Below are 15,987 nucleotides of genomic sequence, written 5' to 3'. Positions count from 1 at the left end.
GCCTGCCACCACACCTGGCTAATTTTGTTTGTATTTTTGGTAGAGACAGACTTTTGCCATGTTTCCCAGGCTGGGATTGCACTCCTGAGTTCAAGCCATCTACCCGCCTCAACCTCCCAAAGTGCTGGGATTACAGGGATGAGCCACCACATCTGGCTAGACAATGAGTTCTTTTAAGACTGTTCGACTAGTTCAGATTTTTACATCTCTTTCTAGCAAGAAGAGCAAGGTTTTGTGTGTTTACACAAATGTTAATATTACTGCAATTCCAATATAGTAAAACACTCAAATATAAATTAATAATAGTTTGATAAACATTATATAAATATTCAGCATTTTTTAAAATTAGAGAATTAGCCATAGCATATATAGGACCTCAGAATATAAAAATATGGTTTTTTTTTTCAGACTTACTAGTTTTTTTGATAATTCCTGTACAAATGTTGATTTAACTCAGAAATATGTAAATTTAATATTCAAAACCAAATTATTTTTTAAAGAGGCAAAAAATATAAAAATATAACAAAATGTAAAAAAAGAAAATGTTATTAAGGGAGAGTTATATGTAAAATATTTAATTCTAAAATATATAGCTCATAATATATTTTGTATTACTATGTCAAAGAATTAAGTAAGCCTTTAACTTTAAACAAACCAAAAAAACTCCCACTAATGTACCAGTTTGTGATTCTGGGTAAATTCTTTGAAAAGTAAGTTATGAAACACCCTTTTACCTCATTGTATTCCTTTTAATAAGCAAATAAGTAAAGTGATAAAGAAAAAATAATGATATGTACTTAATTTTATCCTTTTGTATCTTTTTTTTTTTTTTCCTCCAAGATAGTGTCTCACTCTGTTGTCCAGGCTGGAGTATAGTGACATGAGGCTCACTGAAGCCTCAACCTTCTAGCACAAGTGATCCTCCCATCTCAGCTTCCTGAGTAGCTGGGACTCTAGACACACACCACCACACCCAGCTAATGTTTGTATTTTTTGTAGAGACAAAGTCTCACTATGTTTTCCAGACTGGTCTTGAACTCCTGAGCTCAAGCAGTCCTCCCAGCTCTGCCTCCCAAAATGCTGAAATTATAGGCATGAGCCACCACACCCAGCCTTATCCTTTTTTATAATCAGCCTAACAGGCCAGGTGCAGTGGCTCACACCTGTAATTTCAGCACTTTGGGAGGCCAAGGCGGGCGGATCACTTGAGGTCAGGAGTTCAAGACCAGCCTGGCCAACAAGTGAAACCCCATCTCTAACTAAAAATACAAAAATTAGTTGGGTGTGGTGGCACAAGCCTGTAGTCCCAGCTAATTGGGAGGCTGAGGCATGAGAATCAGTTGAACCCTGGAGGCAGAGGTTGCAGTGAGCCAAGATCGCGCCACTGCACTCTACCCTGGGCAACAGAGTGAGACTGTGTCTCAAAAAAAAAAAAAAAAAAAAAAATTAAAAGATTAAAAAATAAGCTAGCAAGGCAAAGAAATTAGGATCTGTTACACTAAAATTGAATTATCATGTTTAATCAGAAATGTTCAAACATTTCTAAACTTCATTTACTAGTCATTGGTAAAATCTTGTTTTTTTTTTTTTTTTTTTGAGACAGAGTCTTGCTCTGTCACCAGGCTGGAGTGCAGTGGCACAATCTCTGCTAACTGCAAGCTCTGCCTCCTGGGTTCACGCCATTTTCCTGCCTCCCGAGTAGCTGGGACTACAGGTGCCCGCCACCATGCCCAGCTAAATTTTGTATTTTTAGTCAAGACAGGGTTTCACCATGTTGGCCAGGATATTCTAGATCTCTTGACCTTGTGATCCACCCACCTCAGCCTCCCAGAGTGCTGGGATTACAGACATGAGCCACTGCGCCCAGCCAATTTTAAAAATTTAATCATGACGTAAGGAGCTTTCCTTTATGATGATCCTAATTTGTTACCTTTAATGTTTCAAATAGTAAACTGGGATTTAGCAAGTCTTTGCAGTTAATCTAGAGATCCGTGGAGTCAGCTCCTCCAGAACTACCCTAGCTCGTTTTTTATGATAACCTAAGCTCTCCAGCACCTTCCCAGGAGGTTCTTCTGTTCTGCAGAGAGCTCCTTCCAGTCACCACCACTGGACTCATCAGAACCATAGGAAGAATATAACTTAGGTCTAAACAAGACAGTCACCACCAACCACAGTCATACACAGGATTGTAGTAGAGAATGTGCTGACTATGATAGGGCTGTGAACAGGGCACTGCTGGAACACAAAAGAAGGGCATCTTACCTTGCAAAGAAAGATCCTATTTTATAATGAATTATATTCTAATTTATGTTTGTTCATTTTTTTCCCTGATGGTTATTCTGTTTGTTTTATCTCAAACACCCAGAATTGTACCTGGCACAATATTAAGCACTTGATAAGTATTTGGTGGGTAAATGAATGAATGGTTCCCTAGTAGGAAGTCATTAGATATGCCTAAGACTAAAAAATCAAGAAGTACCAACACAAGCAAGTTACTTAGAAACTTGGAAGTCAGGATCAAAATAGTGAGCTAAAGGGGGAAAAAATGGGTTATCTCTTGGGAAGAGGGCAGATGACTGCTGATTTTTTTGTTGTTAACCCTGTAGAACCACATATGACAACATATGTAACTTGGATAAAATTAAAAACAAAATAGAGAGGGGTGATGCATATCCCAGTTACCCTGATTTGATCATTATACATTATGCTTGTATCAAAATATTACATGTACCCCATAAATATGTACAATTATTATGTATTATGTTTTAATAATAATCAAAAATAAATTTTGAAGAATACAGGGAAATTTTGGGGCTACATTTATTATGAGGTCTTGAACCAAGATAATGACAGTAGTTCTAGAAAAGATGTTGTGGTTGTAAGAAATACTTGGGAGGTGAAAATAAACAGAAATTAATGACTGAACATTAAGGACAGAAAAGGGGATAAGTTTAGAATCTTGGACTTCTGGCTTAGGCAGCTGGGTAGATAGCAATCCCTTCAGAGAGATAGAAAATGAAATGGCACGTTTTCAGTGAAAGGATGATAGATTCCATTTCAGAGATGGGGGTCTGAGTTCCCTGAGTAACTGTCAAGATGTTTAATACTTAGTTGGATGTATAGCTCTAAAGCTTGTGAGAAGTCTGATCTGGAAAAAGGAGGTCATGTAATTAATAGGTAGAAGCTGAAGCCAGGAGTGTTGCCTAGAGAGAATGTGTATAGTAAAATAAAATGGGCCCAGGGCAGAATCCTAAGGAAACATTGATATTTAAGAGGAGCCCTTAAAAGAGACTGAGAAGGACTAGCAGGAGATAAGAGGAAAATCAAGGCCGGGTATGGTGGCTCACGCCTATAATCCCAGCGCTTTGGGAGACCAAGATGGGTGGATCACCTGAGGTCAGGAGTTTGAGACCAGCCTGGCCAACATGGTGAAACCCTGTCTCTATTAAAAATATAAAAATTAGCCAGGCGTGGTGGCACATGCCTGTAATCCCAGCTACTCAGGAGGCTGAGACAGGAGAATCACTTGAACCCAGAAGGCGGAGGTTGCCTTGAACTGAGATTGTGCCACTGCACTCCAGCCTGGGCAACAGAGCAGACTCCGTCTCAAAAAAAAAAAAAAAAAAAAACCGGGGCAGGGAATATTGTGAGAAAGATGCCTCACAAGTAGTGTTTCAATGGATTGAGTCAATTATGTCAGCTGCTCACAAAGAGGATAAGAATTGAAAAGTTCGTATTACATTTGACAATAAGGTTTGCATCCTTAATCTTTGGTAGAAAAATTTCCATAGTATAGGGTAAGGGATAGTAGAGGCTATAATGGGGCAAGACCTAGCTAGTAGGTGAAAGTGGATACAAGGAATATAACGCTGTCTTTGAAGAACCTTGGCTGAGAAAAGATTAGGTTGAGGGGAGAAGGAGTTGCTGTAGAATCAAGGAAGTATTTTAGTGCTGGGTTTTTTTGTAAGATAGAGATTTTGGTATGTTTATGCATACATTAAGGAGAATGAGCCAATTGTGGAAGATTTATGAGAAAGAATAAATCATAGAGGTGAAAAGACACACACATAAGAGAGATAGCAATATTATTCCTAATTAGGAGAACACCTTTTCCTAAGACGGAGATGAGGGTAACTGTGGAAAACAAAACACTCATAGCCATGTGGAGCTGGGAGTGAGAAAGCTTGCATACATGACAGCCCCCTTGATTTATCTGTGTAGTAAAAAATTGACAGTTGAAAATTATAGACCGGGCGCAGTGGCTCACGCCTGTAATCCCAGCACTTTGGGAGGCCGAGGCGGGTGGATCACGAGGTCAGGAGATTGAGACCATCCTGGCGAACACGGTGAAACCCCGTCTCTACTAAAAATACAAAAAATTAGCCGGGCGTGGTGGCGGGCACCTGTAGTCCCAGCTACTCGGGAGGCTGAGGCAGGAGAATGGCGTGAACCCGGAGGCGGAGCTTGCAGTGAGCTGAGATCTGGGCCACCGCACTCCAACCTGGGTGACAGAGCAAGACTCCGTCTCAAAAAAAAAAAAGAAAATTATAGGGGAGGGAGTGATAGGGTAACACTTAAAGAGAGTGTCAAGGGTTTGAAAGAACCACTGCATGAAAGCTTAGGATACTGAGCATGAATAGATAGAAGGATTAGAGAGCAATGTGGAGAATCAGGCTGAGACTGGAGACCACAAATTTGCAGTGGCCATAAGCTACACAGTTTTATAATTTCTCTAGCACTGTTCAGCATTGTTAATCATGCCTTCTTAAATACTCTTTAGATATCTGTTTAGCAATGCAAAATAAAATAGTGCAGTGTAAAATATTTGATATTTAGTGGGAGTTAGAGTAATGGAGGAATCAAATTAACTTCATAGAATCAAGTTAATTTAAGGGAAAACTTTCTAGAAGGGATGAATTTTGAGCCACAGATAGAAGAAAAAGGTGAGCACAAATTGATCCATGTTGTAGCTGGAAGTAACAAGTTCGGTTTTGGGAAAACGTGCAGATGTAATTAAAATATTCAAATAAGCAAAATGAATTAACGAATCAAGCCTAATTTTAATGACTTCTAATGGAATTCATTTTATTTATTTTTTTATTATTTATTTTATTATTATTAATTTTTTTTTGAGACAGGGTCTCACCCTGTCACCCAGGCTGGAGTACAATGGCATGATCATAGCTTACTGCAGCCTTAACCTCCCAGCCTCAAGCAGTCCTACCTCAGCCTCTCAGGTAGCTGAGACTATAGGCACACACCATCATGCCTGGCTAATTTTTTCTTTTTCTTTTTTTGAGACAGAGTCTCGCTCTGTCACCCAGGCTGGAGTGCAGTGGCACATTCTTGGCTCACTGCAACCTCCGCCTCCCAGATTCAAGCAATTCTCCTGCCTCAGTCTCCCAAGTAGCTGGGATTACAGCGTGTACCACCATGCTTGGCTAATTCTTATATTTTTAGTAGAGATGGGGTTTCACCGTGTTGGCCAGGCTGGTCTAGAACTCCTGACTTCAAATGATCCACCAGCCTCGGCCTCCCAAAGTGCTAGGATTACAAGCATGAGCCACCGAACCCGGCTAATTTTTAAATTTTTTGTAGAGGCAGAGTCCCACTATGTTCCTTAGGCTGGTCTTGAGCTCTTGGGCTCGAGTGATCCTCCCACCTCAGCCTCCCAAAGTGCTGGGATTACAGGGATAAGCCACCATGTCTGGTCCATTTTATTTCTTTACGTGAAAATAGTTTCTTTACGTGAAAATGTTACTGTTTTCACATAAAGAAATAAAATGTAAAACAAGCAAAAACCCCGTAAGGATATAGATTATTTGAACTACATAAAAATTCATATATTAGGCAAGAAAGACAAAAACCAATGAGCTGCATTTTCATGGAGCTAAAAGGCCAGTTAAACCCAAGAAAAAGTAAAAGGAAGAAAGTAAAAAAACTAAGCATGATATCAATGAAATAGAAAATAAATGTATAATAGTAAAAATTATTGAAACCAAAGCTGGTTCTTTGGAAATATTAATAAAATTGATAAATCTCTAGAAAAACTAATCAGGAAAAAGAGGAAAGAAAATATAAATTACTAATATCACTAATGAAAAAGGGATATTATTACAAATCCTATAAACATTAGAAGGTCACAAAGAATATTATGCATTTATGGCAATAAACTTGAAGTTTTGGGTGAATTACATAGATCCCTTAAAAAAAAAAAACAAACAAAAGAGGTATATCAAAACTGACACAAGAAAGGGCATTTATTTAAAAAAAAAAAAAAAAAACAGCTTAACATTGTACTTTCTGGTAATAGATGGAAAGCTTTCCCCTAAGATCAGAACACAATAAGAATGCCCACTTTATGACTACTGTTCAGCATTGTACTGGAAGTTCTAGCCAGAATAATTAGACAAGAAGAAGAAGAAGTAGAAGGCATCTAACTAGAAAGAAGTAAAACTATCTCCATTTGCAGATGATATGATCCTATATAGAGAAAATCCGTAGGATACATACACACACACACAAACTACTGGAGCAAATAAATTCAGCAAACTTTCAGAGTCCAAGATCAACACACAAAAATCAGTTGTGTTTCTGTACATCAACAATGAACAATCTGAAAAGGAAATAAAGGAAACAATCCCATTTACAATAGCATCCAAAAGAATAAAATTTTAAGGAATAAAGTTAACCAGGGAAGTGAAAGACTTATACCCTGAAAACTACAAAACATTGCTGAAAGAAATTAAAGAAGACCTAAATAAATGTAAAGGCACCCCATGTTCATGGATTTATATAGTCTTTATAATATAGTTAGTGTCAATATTCTCCAAGGCAATCTATATATTCAGTGCAATCCCTATCAAAATTCCAATGGCCTTTTTTTACAGAAATAGAAAAAGCAATCCTCAAATTCATTTGGAACTGGGGCCCCAAATAGCCAAAGCAGTTTTGAAGAAGAAAAACAAAATAGAAGGAGTCACACTTCCTGATTTCAGAACTTCAAAAAGCTACTGTAATCAAAAAATTGTGGTACTGGTATAAAGATAGACATATAAACCAATAGAATAGAATTGAGAGTCCAGAAATAAATCCAACATCTATGCCAAATTAATATGCAAACAAGGGTGCCAAGATCATTCAATGGGGAAAGAATTGTTTCTTCAACCATTGGTACTGGGAAACTGGATATTAACATGTGAAACATTTGTACATCAAAGGACATCAAGAAAGTGATAAGGCGACCTACAGAATGGGAGAAAAATATTTGCAAGTCATATCTGATAAGGGTTTAATACCCAGAATATATTAAAAGCTCTTACAATTTAACAGCGAAAAGACAACCCAATTTAAAAATGGGCAAAAGATTTAGACAGCTCTCCAAAGAAGATACACAAATGGCCAAAAAGCACACGAAAAGATGTTTGACATTATTGGTCATTAAGGAATTCCAGGCCGGGCACGGTGGCTCACGCCTGTAATCCCAGCACTTTGGGAGGCCGAGGCGGGTGGATCATGAGGTCAGGAGATCGAGACCATCCTGGCTGACACGGTAAAACCCTGTCTCTACTAAAAATATAAAAAATTAGCCGGGCGTGGTGGCAGGCGCCTGTAGTGCCAGCTACTCGGGAGGCTGAGGCAGGAGAATGGCGTGAACCTGGAAAGTGGAGGTTGCAGTGAGCCTTGATCGCTCCACTGCACTCCAGCTTGGGCGACAGAGCAAGACTCCATCTCAAAAAAAAAAAAAAAAAAAAAAGGAATTCCAAATTAAAAACACAATGAGATACCACTTCACACCTACTAGGATGCTGTAATCAAAAACAGAAAAATAGTAAGTGTTAATGAGAATGTGGAGAAATAAGAACCTGCATATATTGCTGGTAGGAATGCAAAATGATGCAGCTGCTGTGAAAAAGAATTTGGTAGATCTTAAAAAAAAATTTTTCTTTTCTTTTATTTTTTTTTTTGAAACAGAGTCTCGCACTGTTGCCCAGGCTGGAGTGTAATGGCGCAATCTCAGCTCACTGCAACCTCTGCCTCCCGGGTTTATGCAGTTCTCCTGCCTCAGCCTTCCAACTTAGTTGGGATTACAGGCTCCCACCACCAAACCCAGCTAATTTTTTGTATTTTTAGTAGAGATGGGGTTTCACCATGTTGGCCAGACTTGAACTCCTGACCTTGTGATCCACCTGCCTCAGCCTCCCAAGGTGCTGGGATTGCAGGCATGAGCCACCGCACCTGGCCGGTTCTTCAAAATATTAAACCATGTGACCCAGATTTTCATTCCTAGGTATACACCCAAGACAAATGAAAATATATGTCCACACAGAAATGTGTACAGAAATGTTTCATAATAGCCAAAAGCTATAAACAACCCAAATGTCCATCAACAGATGAATGGATAATTGTATGTACATACAATTGAATATTATTCAGCCGTAAAAAGGAGTGAAGTACTGATACATACTACAACCAGGATGAACCTCAAAAACATGCTAAGGTGAAAAGCCATACACAAAAGGCTGTATATTGCATTGTTCCTTTTATATAATATATCCATAATAGGCAAATCTATAGAGTCAAAAAGCAGATTAGAGGTTGCAGGGGATAGAAGTAAGGGGTAATGGGGAGTGATCACTGAATGGGTACTAGGTGTTTTTGGAGTGATGAAAAGTTTTCAAACTAGAGATAGCTGGTAGATGCACAACATTGTGAGTACACTACTTACCACTGAATTGTATACTTTAAGGCGGTTAGTTGTAATATGAATAACAATCAAAGAATAAAAATTTTAAAAAGGAAAAACTGGGGCTGGGCATGGTGGCTCATGCCTGTAATTCCAGCACTTTGGGAGGCCAAGGCAGGCGGATCACCTGAGGTCAGGAGTTCGAGACCAGCCTGGCCAACATGATGAAACCCCATCTCTACTAAAAATATAAAAATTAGCTGGATGTGGTGGCACACACTTGTATTCTCAGCTACTCAGGAAGCTGAAACAAGAGAATCGTCTGAACCCGGGAGGCGGAGGTTGCATTGAACCGAGATTGTGCCACTATACTCCAGCCTGGACGACAAAGCAAGACTCTGTCTCAAAAAGAAAAAGATACAAGAAACTGAAAATATGAATAATTATATATATAATAAGAAATGAGGCAGATCACGAGGTCAGGAGATCGAGACCATCTTGGACAACATGGTGAAACCCCATCCCTGCTAAAACACAAAAATTAGCCGGGCAGGCGTGGTGGCATGTGCCTGTAATTCCAGCTACTTGGGAGACTGAGGCAGGAAAATCCCTTGAACCCAAGAGGTGGAGGTGGAGGCTGCGGTGAGCTGAGATCACGCCATGGCATTCCAGCCTGGCGACAGAGCAAGACTCCGTCTCAAAAAAAAAAAAAAGAATGTATTTTGGGCCAGGTACGGTGGCTCATGATGTAATCCCAGCACTTTGAGAGGCCAAGGCAGATCACGAGGTCAGGAGTTTGAGACCAGCCTGGCCAACTTGGGGAAACCCCATCTCTACTAAAAAATACAAAAATTAGCTGGGCATGTTGGTGCATACCTGTAGCCCCAGCTACTCAGGAGGCTGAGGCAAGAGAATCACTTGAACCCGGGAGGTGGAGGTTGCAGTGAGCGAAGATCACACCACTGCACTCCAGCCTGGGTGACAGAGCAAGACTCCGTCTCAAAAAAAAAAAAAAAAAGAGAAAAGAAATTGAATGTATTTTTAAAACATTCCCACAGTGATATTTTAAGCCAAGTAACTGATCCAAACATTTAAGGAAAAAAGTACCACTACTATATGACACTTCCGGAGAATAAAAGTGGAACAAATACTTCTCAACTCATTTCATGAGGCCAGCATAATTTTGATTTCAAAGCCTGACAATGATATTATGAGAAAGGAAATTATAGACCGATCTTTTCATCAGCAAAATATTATAAATCAAATCCAGGGATCTACAAAAAAGGTAGAATATTACAACCAAATGAAGTTTGTTCCAAGAATGATTTGAAAATCAATCAATACAATATAGCACATTAATAGTATAGTATCATAAAGCATTGATAAAGTTTAATACCTATTCATGATTTTTTTGTAAAATAAACTAGTACTACAAGAGAACTTTCTAAAATTTGAAAGGGTATCTACAAAAAAAACTAAAGAAAACATCATACTTAATAGTGATGTATTTATAGGGACATTCACTATCACTTTTATTTAGCATCATACTGGAGGGCCTAGCTAGTCAGTGCAACAAAACAGGGAAAAAAAGAATAAAAGAAAAGTGTATTTAGAAAAGAAGTATATAAAGATTATAAAGGCAGGATTTAAATTGTGATTATATGCAGACAACATAATTATGTACATTAAAAAATCCAAAAGTTTTTACAGAAAAACTATTTAGAATTAGCAAGTCACCAGATACAGGATCAATATACAAAAATTACTTTTTTCCATATAAGTAGCAAGAAATAATTAGAAAATAAAAGATTTTTAAAATACTATTTACAGTAGCATCAAAAATTACCAAATGTCTAGGAGAAATGTGTGAGAGAGACATGAAAGCTGTAAATAAAGAAATAATGTTCTTAGGTTAGAAACTCAGTCTTGCAAAAATGTCGGTTCTTCCTCAATTGATCTGTAAATTTCATACATTCTCACCCAAAATCCCACGAGGGTTTTTTTTTTTTTCCTTTCTGGTGGCAATTGAAATCTATATGGAAATGCAGAGAACCAAGAATAGCCAAGCCAGTCATTAAAAAGAATAAAACTTGAGGACTTTTACTACCAGACCCCAAAACTTGTTTTAAATCAACAATATTAAGAGAAAGTGCTATTTACCAGGCACCCATATCTGAAGTTCTAAATACTTTTCTCCAGTAAAAGGAATTAGGGTTCCTTGGAAGAAGTGGCTAACCCCGGGACTGGAACACAGAACATATAAAATGAGCCTGAAATATCTTTTGGTGCCAGTAAATAAGGAAATACATGGGAAAGGATGGGGGCTTGTTGAAAGGACACAAGAATCAGCCAATCAGGCCAATCAGTTTGAGCAACAAAAAGTAGTGATCATATTGAACTGTAACCCATAGATTAAAACCAATATCCATGAGTCTAGACTGATAGAAATAATTGCACAAATAAATGAGGAAAGCACATCTCTTCCCATAGATTAAAACCAATATCCATGAGTCTAGACTGATAGAAATAAATAATTGCACAAATAAACAAGGAAGCACATCTCTTCCCATAGATTAAAACCAATATCCATGAGTCTAGACTGCTAGAAATAAATAATTGCACAAATAAATAAGGAAGCACATCTCTTCCTTATAGAAGAACTCCAGTTAACAAATGTGCAAGGAATTAGAGAACTACAAAACCACCATTAGAATTTAGGCAAACACTACAGTAATTATTGCAAGCAAGGTGCATGCTAAAATTGGTGGGCAAAAGCTTGAGAAAAAAATAGAGGATGTGTAGAATTTCAGCATATCTCCCTCAAGATATTTATCAGTTACAGAGGAGAAATTAACAACTTTACAGTGGAGAAACCCAGTGGACACTGTCTTAATCTTAAATTGAAATCTTCAAATTCCACCAAGAAAAAGTGATCATACTTAATATGTCAGAATCTTGAAAGACAAGGAAAGACTAAGGAACTCTCAACAAATTAGAGGTGGCTGGCCAGGCACGGTGGCTCACGCCTGTAATCCCAGCATTTTGGGAGGCTGAGGCGGGTGAAGCACGAGGTCAGGAGATCTAGACCATCCTGGCTAACACGGTGAAACCCCCTCTCTACTAAAAATACAAAAAAAATTAGCTGGGTGTGTTGCTGGGCACCTGTAGTCCCAGCTACTCAGGAGGCTGAGGCAGGAGACTGTTGTGAACCCAGGAGGCGGAGCTTGCAGTGAGCTGAGATCGTGCCACTGCACTCCAGCCTGGGTGACAGAGCGAGACTGTCTCCAAAACAAAAAAAACAAATTAGAGGTGGCTAAGGAGACATAGCTAGATGCAAGGTGGGATCCTGGATTGGATCATAGAACAGGAAAAGGACATGAGAGAAAAAACTGGTAAAATTCAATTAAGGTCTGTAGTTTAGTTCATAATACATCAGCGTTACATCAATACTAATATATCAATGTTAATTTAATGGTTTTGACAATTGTACTCTGGTTGTATTAAATGTGGACATAGTATATACAACTATGGTTATATAAATGTGAAAGCTGGTAGAAAGGTATATGTGAATTCTATTTTTTGCAACTTTTCCGTCTAAAATTATTTCAAAATAAAAGTTTTTAAAATAGCATGATATTGACATAAGGTACATTGGTTGCTTGGTGTTGATATAACAAAGTGTCACAAATTGGGCAACTTAAAACAAAAATGTAATTTCTCACAATCGTGAAGGCTAGAAAAGTTCAAACTTAAAGTGCTGGCAGAGTCATGCTTCCTCTGGAGGCTCTAGGAGAGAGTCTTTCTTGCCTTTTCCTAGCTTGCAGGGAGTACCAGAAAGCCTTGGCATTCCTTGGCTTGTAGCTGCCTCACTTCAGTCTCTGTCTCTGTCTTCACATGGCCTTCTTTTCCGTCTGTCTCTGCGTATCCTCTCCTCTTCTTCTAAGGATAGCAGTCAAATTGAATTTAGGGCTCACCTTAATCCAGTATGACCTCATCTTAACAAACTAATAATCTGAAAATACCCTATTTTCAAATAAGGTTATATTCTGAGGTTCCAGTTTGACATGAATTGGGAGCTGAGGGGGACACGTTCACCCCAGTCAGTATACAAGGATAGGCAAATAGACCAATGGAGCATAATAATAGCAGCTCTAGAAATAGACTCACATATTCGATACATCTGATTTACAACAGATGTGCCACTGCAGTGCAGTGGGGAAAGGGGAGAATCTTTTCAATAAATGATGGTGAGGCAAATGAAAATCTACATGAGGATAAAAAGCATCTGGACCCCTACCTCACAGCATACATAAAGACCAATTTCAGATGGATCATAGACCTATATTCTATAGGTAAAACAACAAATTGTTTTCACAACATGGGAGAATATCTTCATAGTCTTGGGATAGGCAAAGATTTCTTTAATGGGACACAAAAAGAACTAACCTAATTGGGAAAAGTTGATAAATTAGACTTACTTAAATTTAAAATTTTTCAAACTTAACCTGCAAAGATGTGAACACCTAGAACTCTCGTGAACTACCCATAGGAGTAAAATTGTTATGAGGTTGTTTTTTCTTTTTCTTTTTGTTTTTGTTGAGATAGGATCTCACTCTGTCCACCCAGGCTGGAATGGGGTGGCACAGTCCCAGCTCACTGCAGCCTTCACCTCCCAGGCTCAAGCAATCCTCCCGCCTCAGCCTCCTGAGTAGCTGGGACTACAGGCCACACGCCACCATGCCCAGATAATTGTATTTTTTGTAGAGGTGAGGTTTCGCTGTGTTGCCCAGGCTGGTCTCGAATTCCTGGGCTCAAGTGATCCTCCTGCCTCAACCTCCCAAAGTGCTGTGATTATAGGCAGGAGCCACTGTGCCCAGCCGGGGTGAGTACTTTGATTTTTTTTGAGACAGAGTCTCACTGTATCACCCAGGCTGGAGTGCAGTGGCATGATCTCGGCTCACTGCAACCTTCACGTCCTGGGTTCAAGTGATTCTCCTGCCTCAGCCCCCCAAGTAGCTGGGATTACAGGCATATGTCACCACGCCTGGCTAATTTTTGTATTTTTAGTAGAGTTGGGGGTTTCTCCATGTTGGCCAGTCTGGTCTCGAACTCCTGACCTCAGGCCATCCGCCTCCCTCGGCCTCCCAAAGTGCTAGGATTACAGGCATGAGCCACAGTGCCCAGCCTTGGTGTGGTACTTTGAACCAGCAGTTCTACTCCTGGGTATATACTTAACAGAAATGAGTGTATATGTCCACTAAAAGACATGTAGAATTTGTGTATCAGCTTTATTAGTAATACCCTCAAACAGGAAGTAGTTAAATATTCATCAGCAGTAAAATGGATAAATAAATGATACTATATTCATACAATGGAATACTGTATGTCAGTCAGACAATTACTACAACCATATGGAAGAATCTCACAAGGCATTGTAGACTGAAAGAAACCAAACACAAACGAGTATATACCAAATGATCCATTTACATGAAGTTCAAAAACAGATATAATTAGTCTACAGTATTAGAAATCAGGATAGTGCTACCTCTGGGGCATGGATATTGATTAGGAAGGGTCATTTTAGAGGGCCCAGATGTGCTGGAAATGTACCATGTCTTGATATGAGCAATAGTTATCCTGGTATGTACATTTTTTAAGATTTTGAGCTGTATACTTAAGGTTTTTATACTTCATTGGATGTATGTTATACTGACATTTTTTCTAATTAAGAAAAAATATAAATATTATTGAAATAAGTAGACTGTCAGTATAAAAAGAATTGAGTCATCTTACGTTTGGGTAACATTTCATGGTTCCCTGGTCACTTTCACGTAACATGTTAAGAGATACGTCATTTGGGTGCATTTCAGGGTAAAGGTTCTAATTTATATCATTTGAGCCATAAATGATATAAATTAATACCAAAACCAGCAGCTTTTTATTTTTCTTCAAGTTACTATGTTTGAAATCTCAATATTGCATTGCTAATTTCTGTCTTTTAGGCTAAGACATCAAGCACACAAAGAATTTTATGCCTACAAACAGGTGAGAAAATTAATTCAGTTTGGCTTTGAGTTTTTTTTCTCCAAAAAAACTGAGAACTCTGATTTCCACTCATACTTTAAACTGGGACTGAATTTACTTGTGTTCATTTTAGCATCTCACCGCCAATTTGCAGTATAATATATCAACTTCATTTTCTTAAGTATTATTCTCTTATTTTATAAGCATTACTTGAAGCTATGGAAAGTTCAAATGATATAATTTAGCAGGAAACTTGAGCCAACAGTTTGCTAAAGAGAAATGCTATATAGCTTGTAATTCTTAAAGTTACTGTCAACTTAATGGAGTTCTGAGATACCATTAAGTGAAATTTTTCCTTCCTTCTTTATTAGAAGACATAGTTCCTCGGAGGTGACCAGCTGTGTTACAGTGATCTCATCTACTGCCTTTTGTACTTTAAATGTTAACTCATATTATCCACTAGAAGTCTGCAAACTTGGATCATAGCTGTTAATGACCTAGTCCTTCACTGATTTTGTCTTTAATACACTTATCTTTTCTTCAGGGCCAAGTAAAATTATTTTTTTCTTCCATTAATATTTTACCACTAACACCAAACAGGTGGCCTAGACTTTCCTTGGGCTCTAAGCATGAAAATCTTATTTTTTCTTACTCTTAGCGTTCTTCTTGGGTACAGGGGAGCTTCACCTTCTTTGAGTCTTTAACCTTGCTGACACTGATGTTATGGAACTGTAACACTTCAGAACTGCCTATCTTGTTTTTGTTTGTTTTTGAGACGGAGTCTCACTCTGTCGCCAGGCTGGAGTGCAATGGCGAGATCCCGGCTCAATGCAACCCCCACCTCCCGGGTTCAAGTGATCTCCTGCCTCAGCCTCCCAAGTAGCTGGGACGACAGGCACCTGCCACCACGCCCGGCTAATTTTTATATTTTTGGTAGACACCATGTCACTATGTTGGCCAGGATGGTCTTGATCTCTTGACCTCATGATCTGCCTGCCTTGGCCTCCCAAAGTGCTGGGATTACAGGTGTGAGCCACCATGCCCAGCCAGGACTGCTTATCTTTCTGTTCATCTTTTGTCCTTGTATCTTTGAAATCTGAGCTCATTGGCACCTTCCCTAGATGGACATACTGATGTCCTTAGGTAACCCCACACTCTCATAGGTCTCATGTGGGATCCATAATCAGAGTTGAGTATTTTAGTTTTCTAAATGAATGAATATTTTCGCCTCAGTCCTATCATAATCTTTTTTTTTTTTTTTCTTTTTTTAAGACAGG

General features: G+C 38.7%; 1 protein-coding gene across 4 annotated transcripts in view; it reads left to right on the top strand.

The window, feature by feature from the left end:
- LOC105481574 (ring finger protein 24) overlaps positions 1–15,987 on the top strand; it is a 91,850-nt gene that overhangs the window by 56,947 nt on the left and 18,916 nt on the right. For all 4 annotated transcript variants that reach the window (XM_011741232.3, XM_011741233.3, XM_011741234.3 and 1 more), the window contains one exon: positions 14,689–14,731. In XM_011741232.3, coding sequence (XP_011739534.1) covers positions 14,689–14,731 — 43 coding nt within the window. The remainder of the gene's footprint in view (positions 1–14,688; positions 14,732–15,987) is intronic.

Source organism: Macaca nemestrina, chromosome 15, assembly GCF_043159975.1.
Source record: "Macaca nemestrina isolate mMacNem1 chromosome 15, mMacNem.hap1, whole genome shotgun sequence".
NCBI lineage: Eukaryota > Metazoa > Chordata > Mammalia > Primates > Cercopithecidae > Macaca > Macaca nemestrina.
Note: the sequence above shows the minus strand (reverse complement) of the source record. Positions and strands in the feature narration are given on the sequence as shown.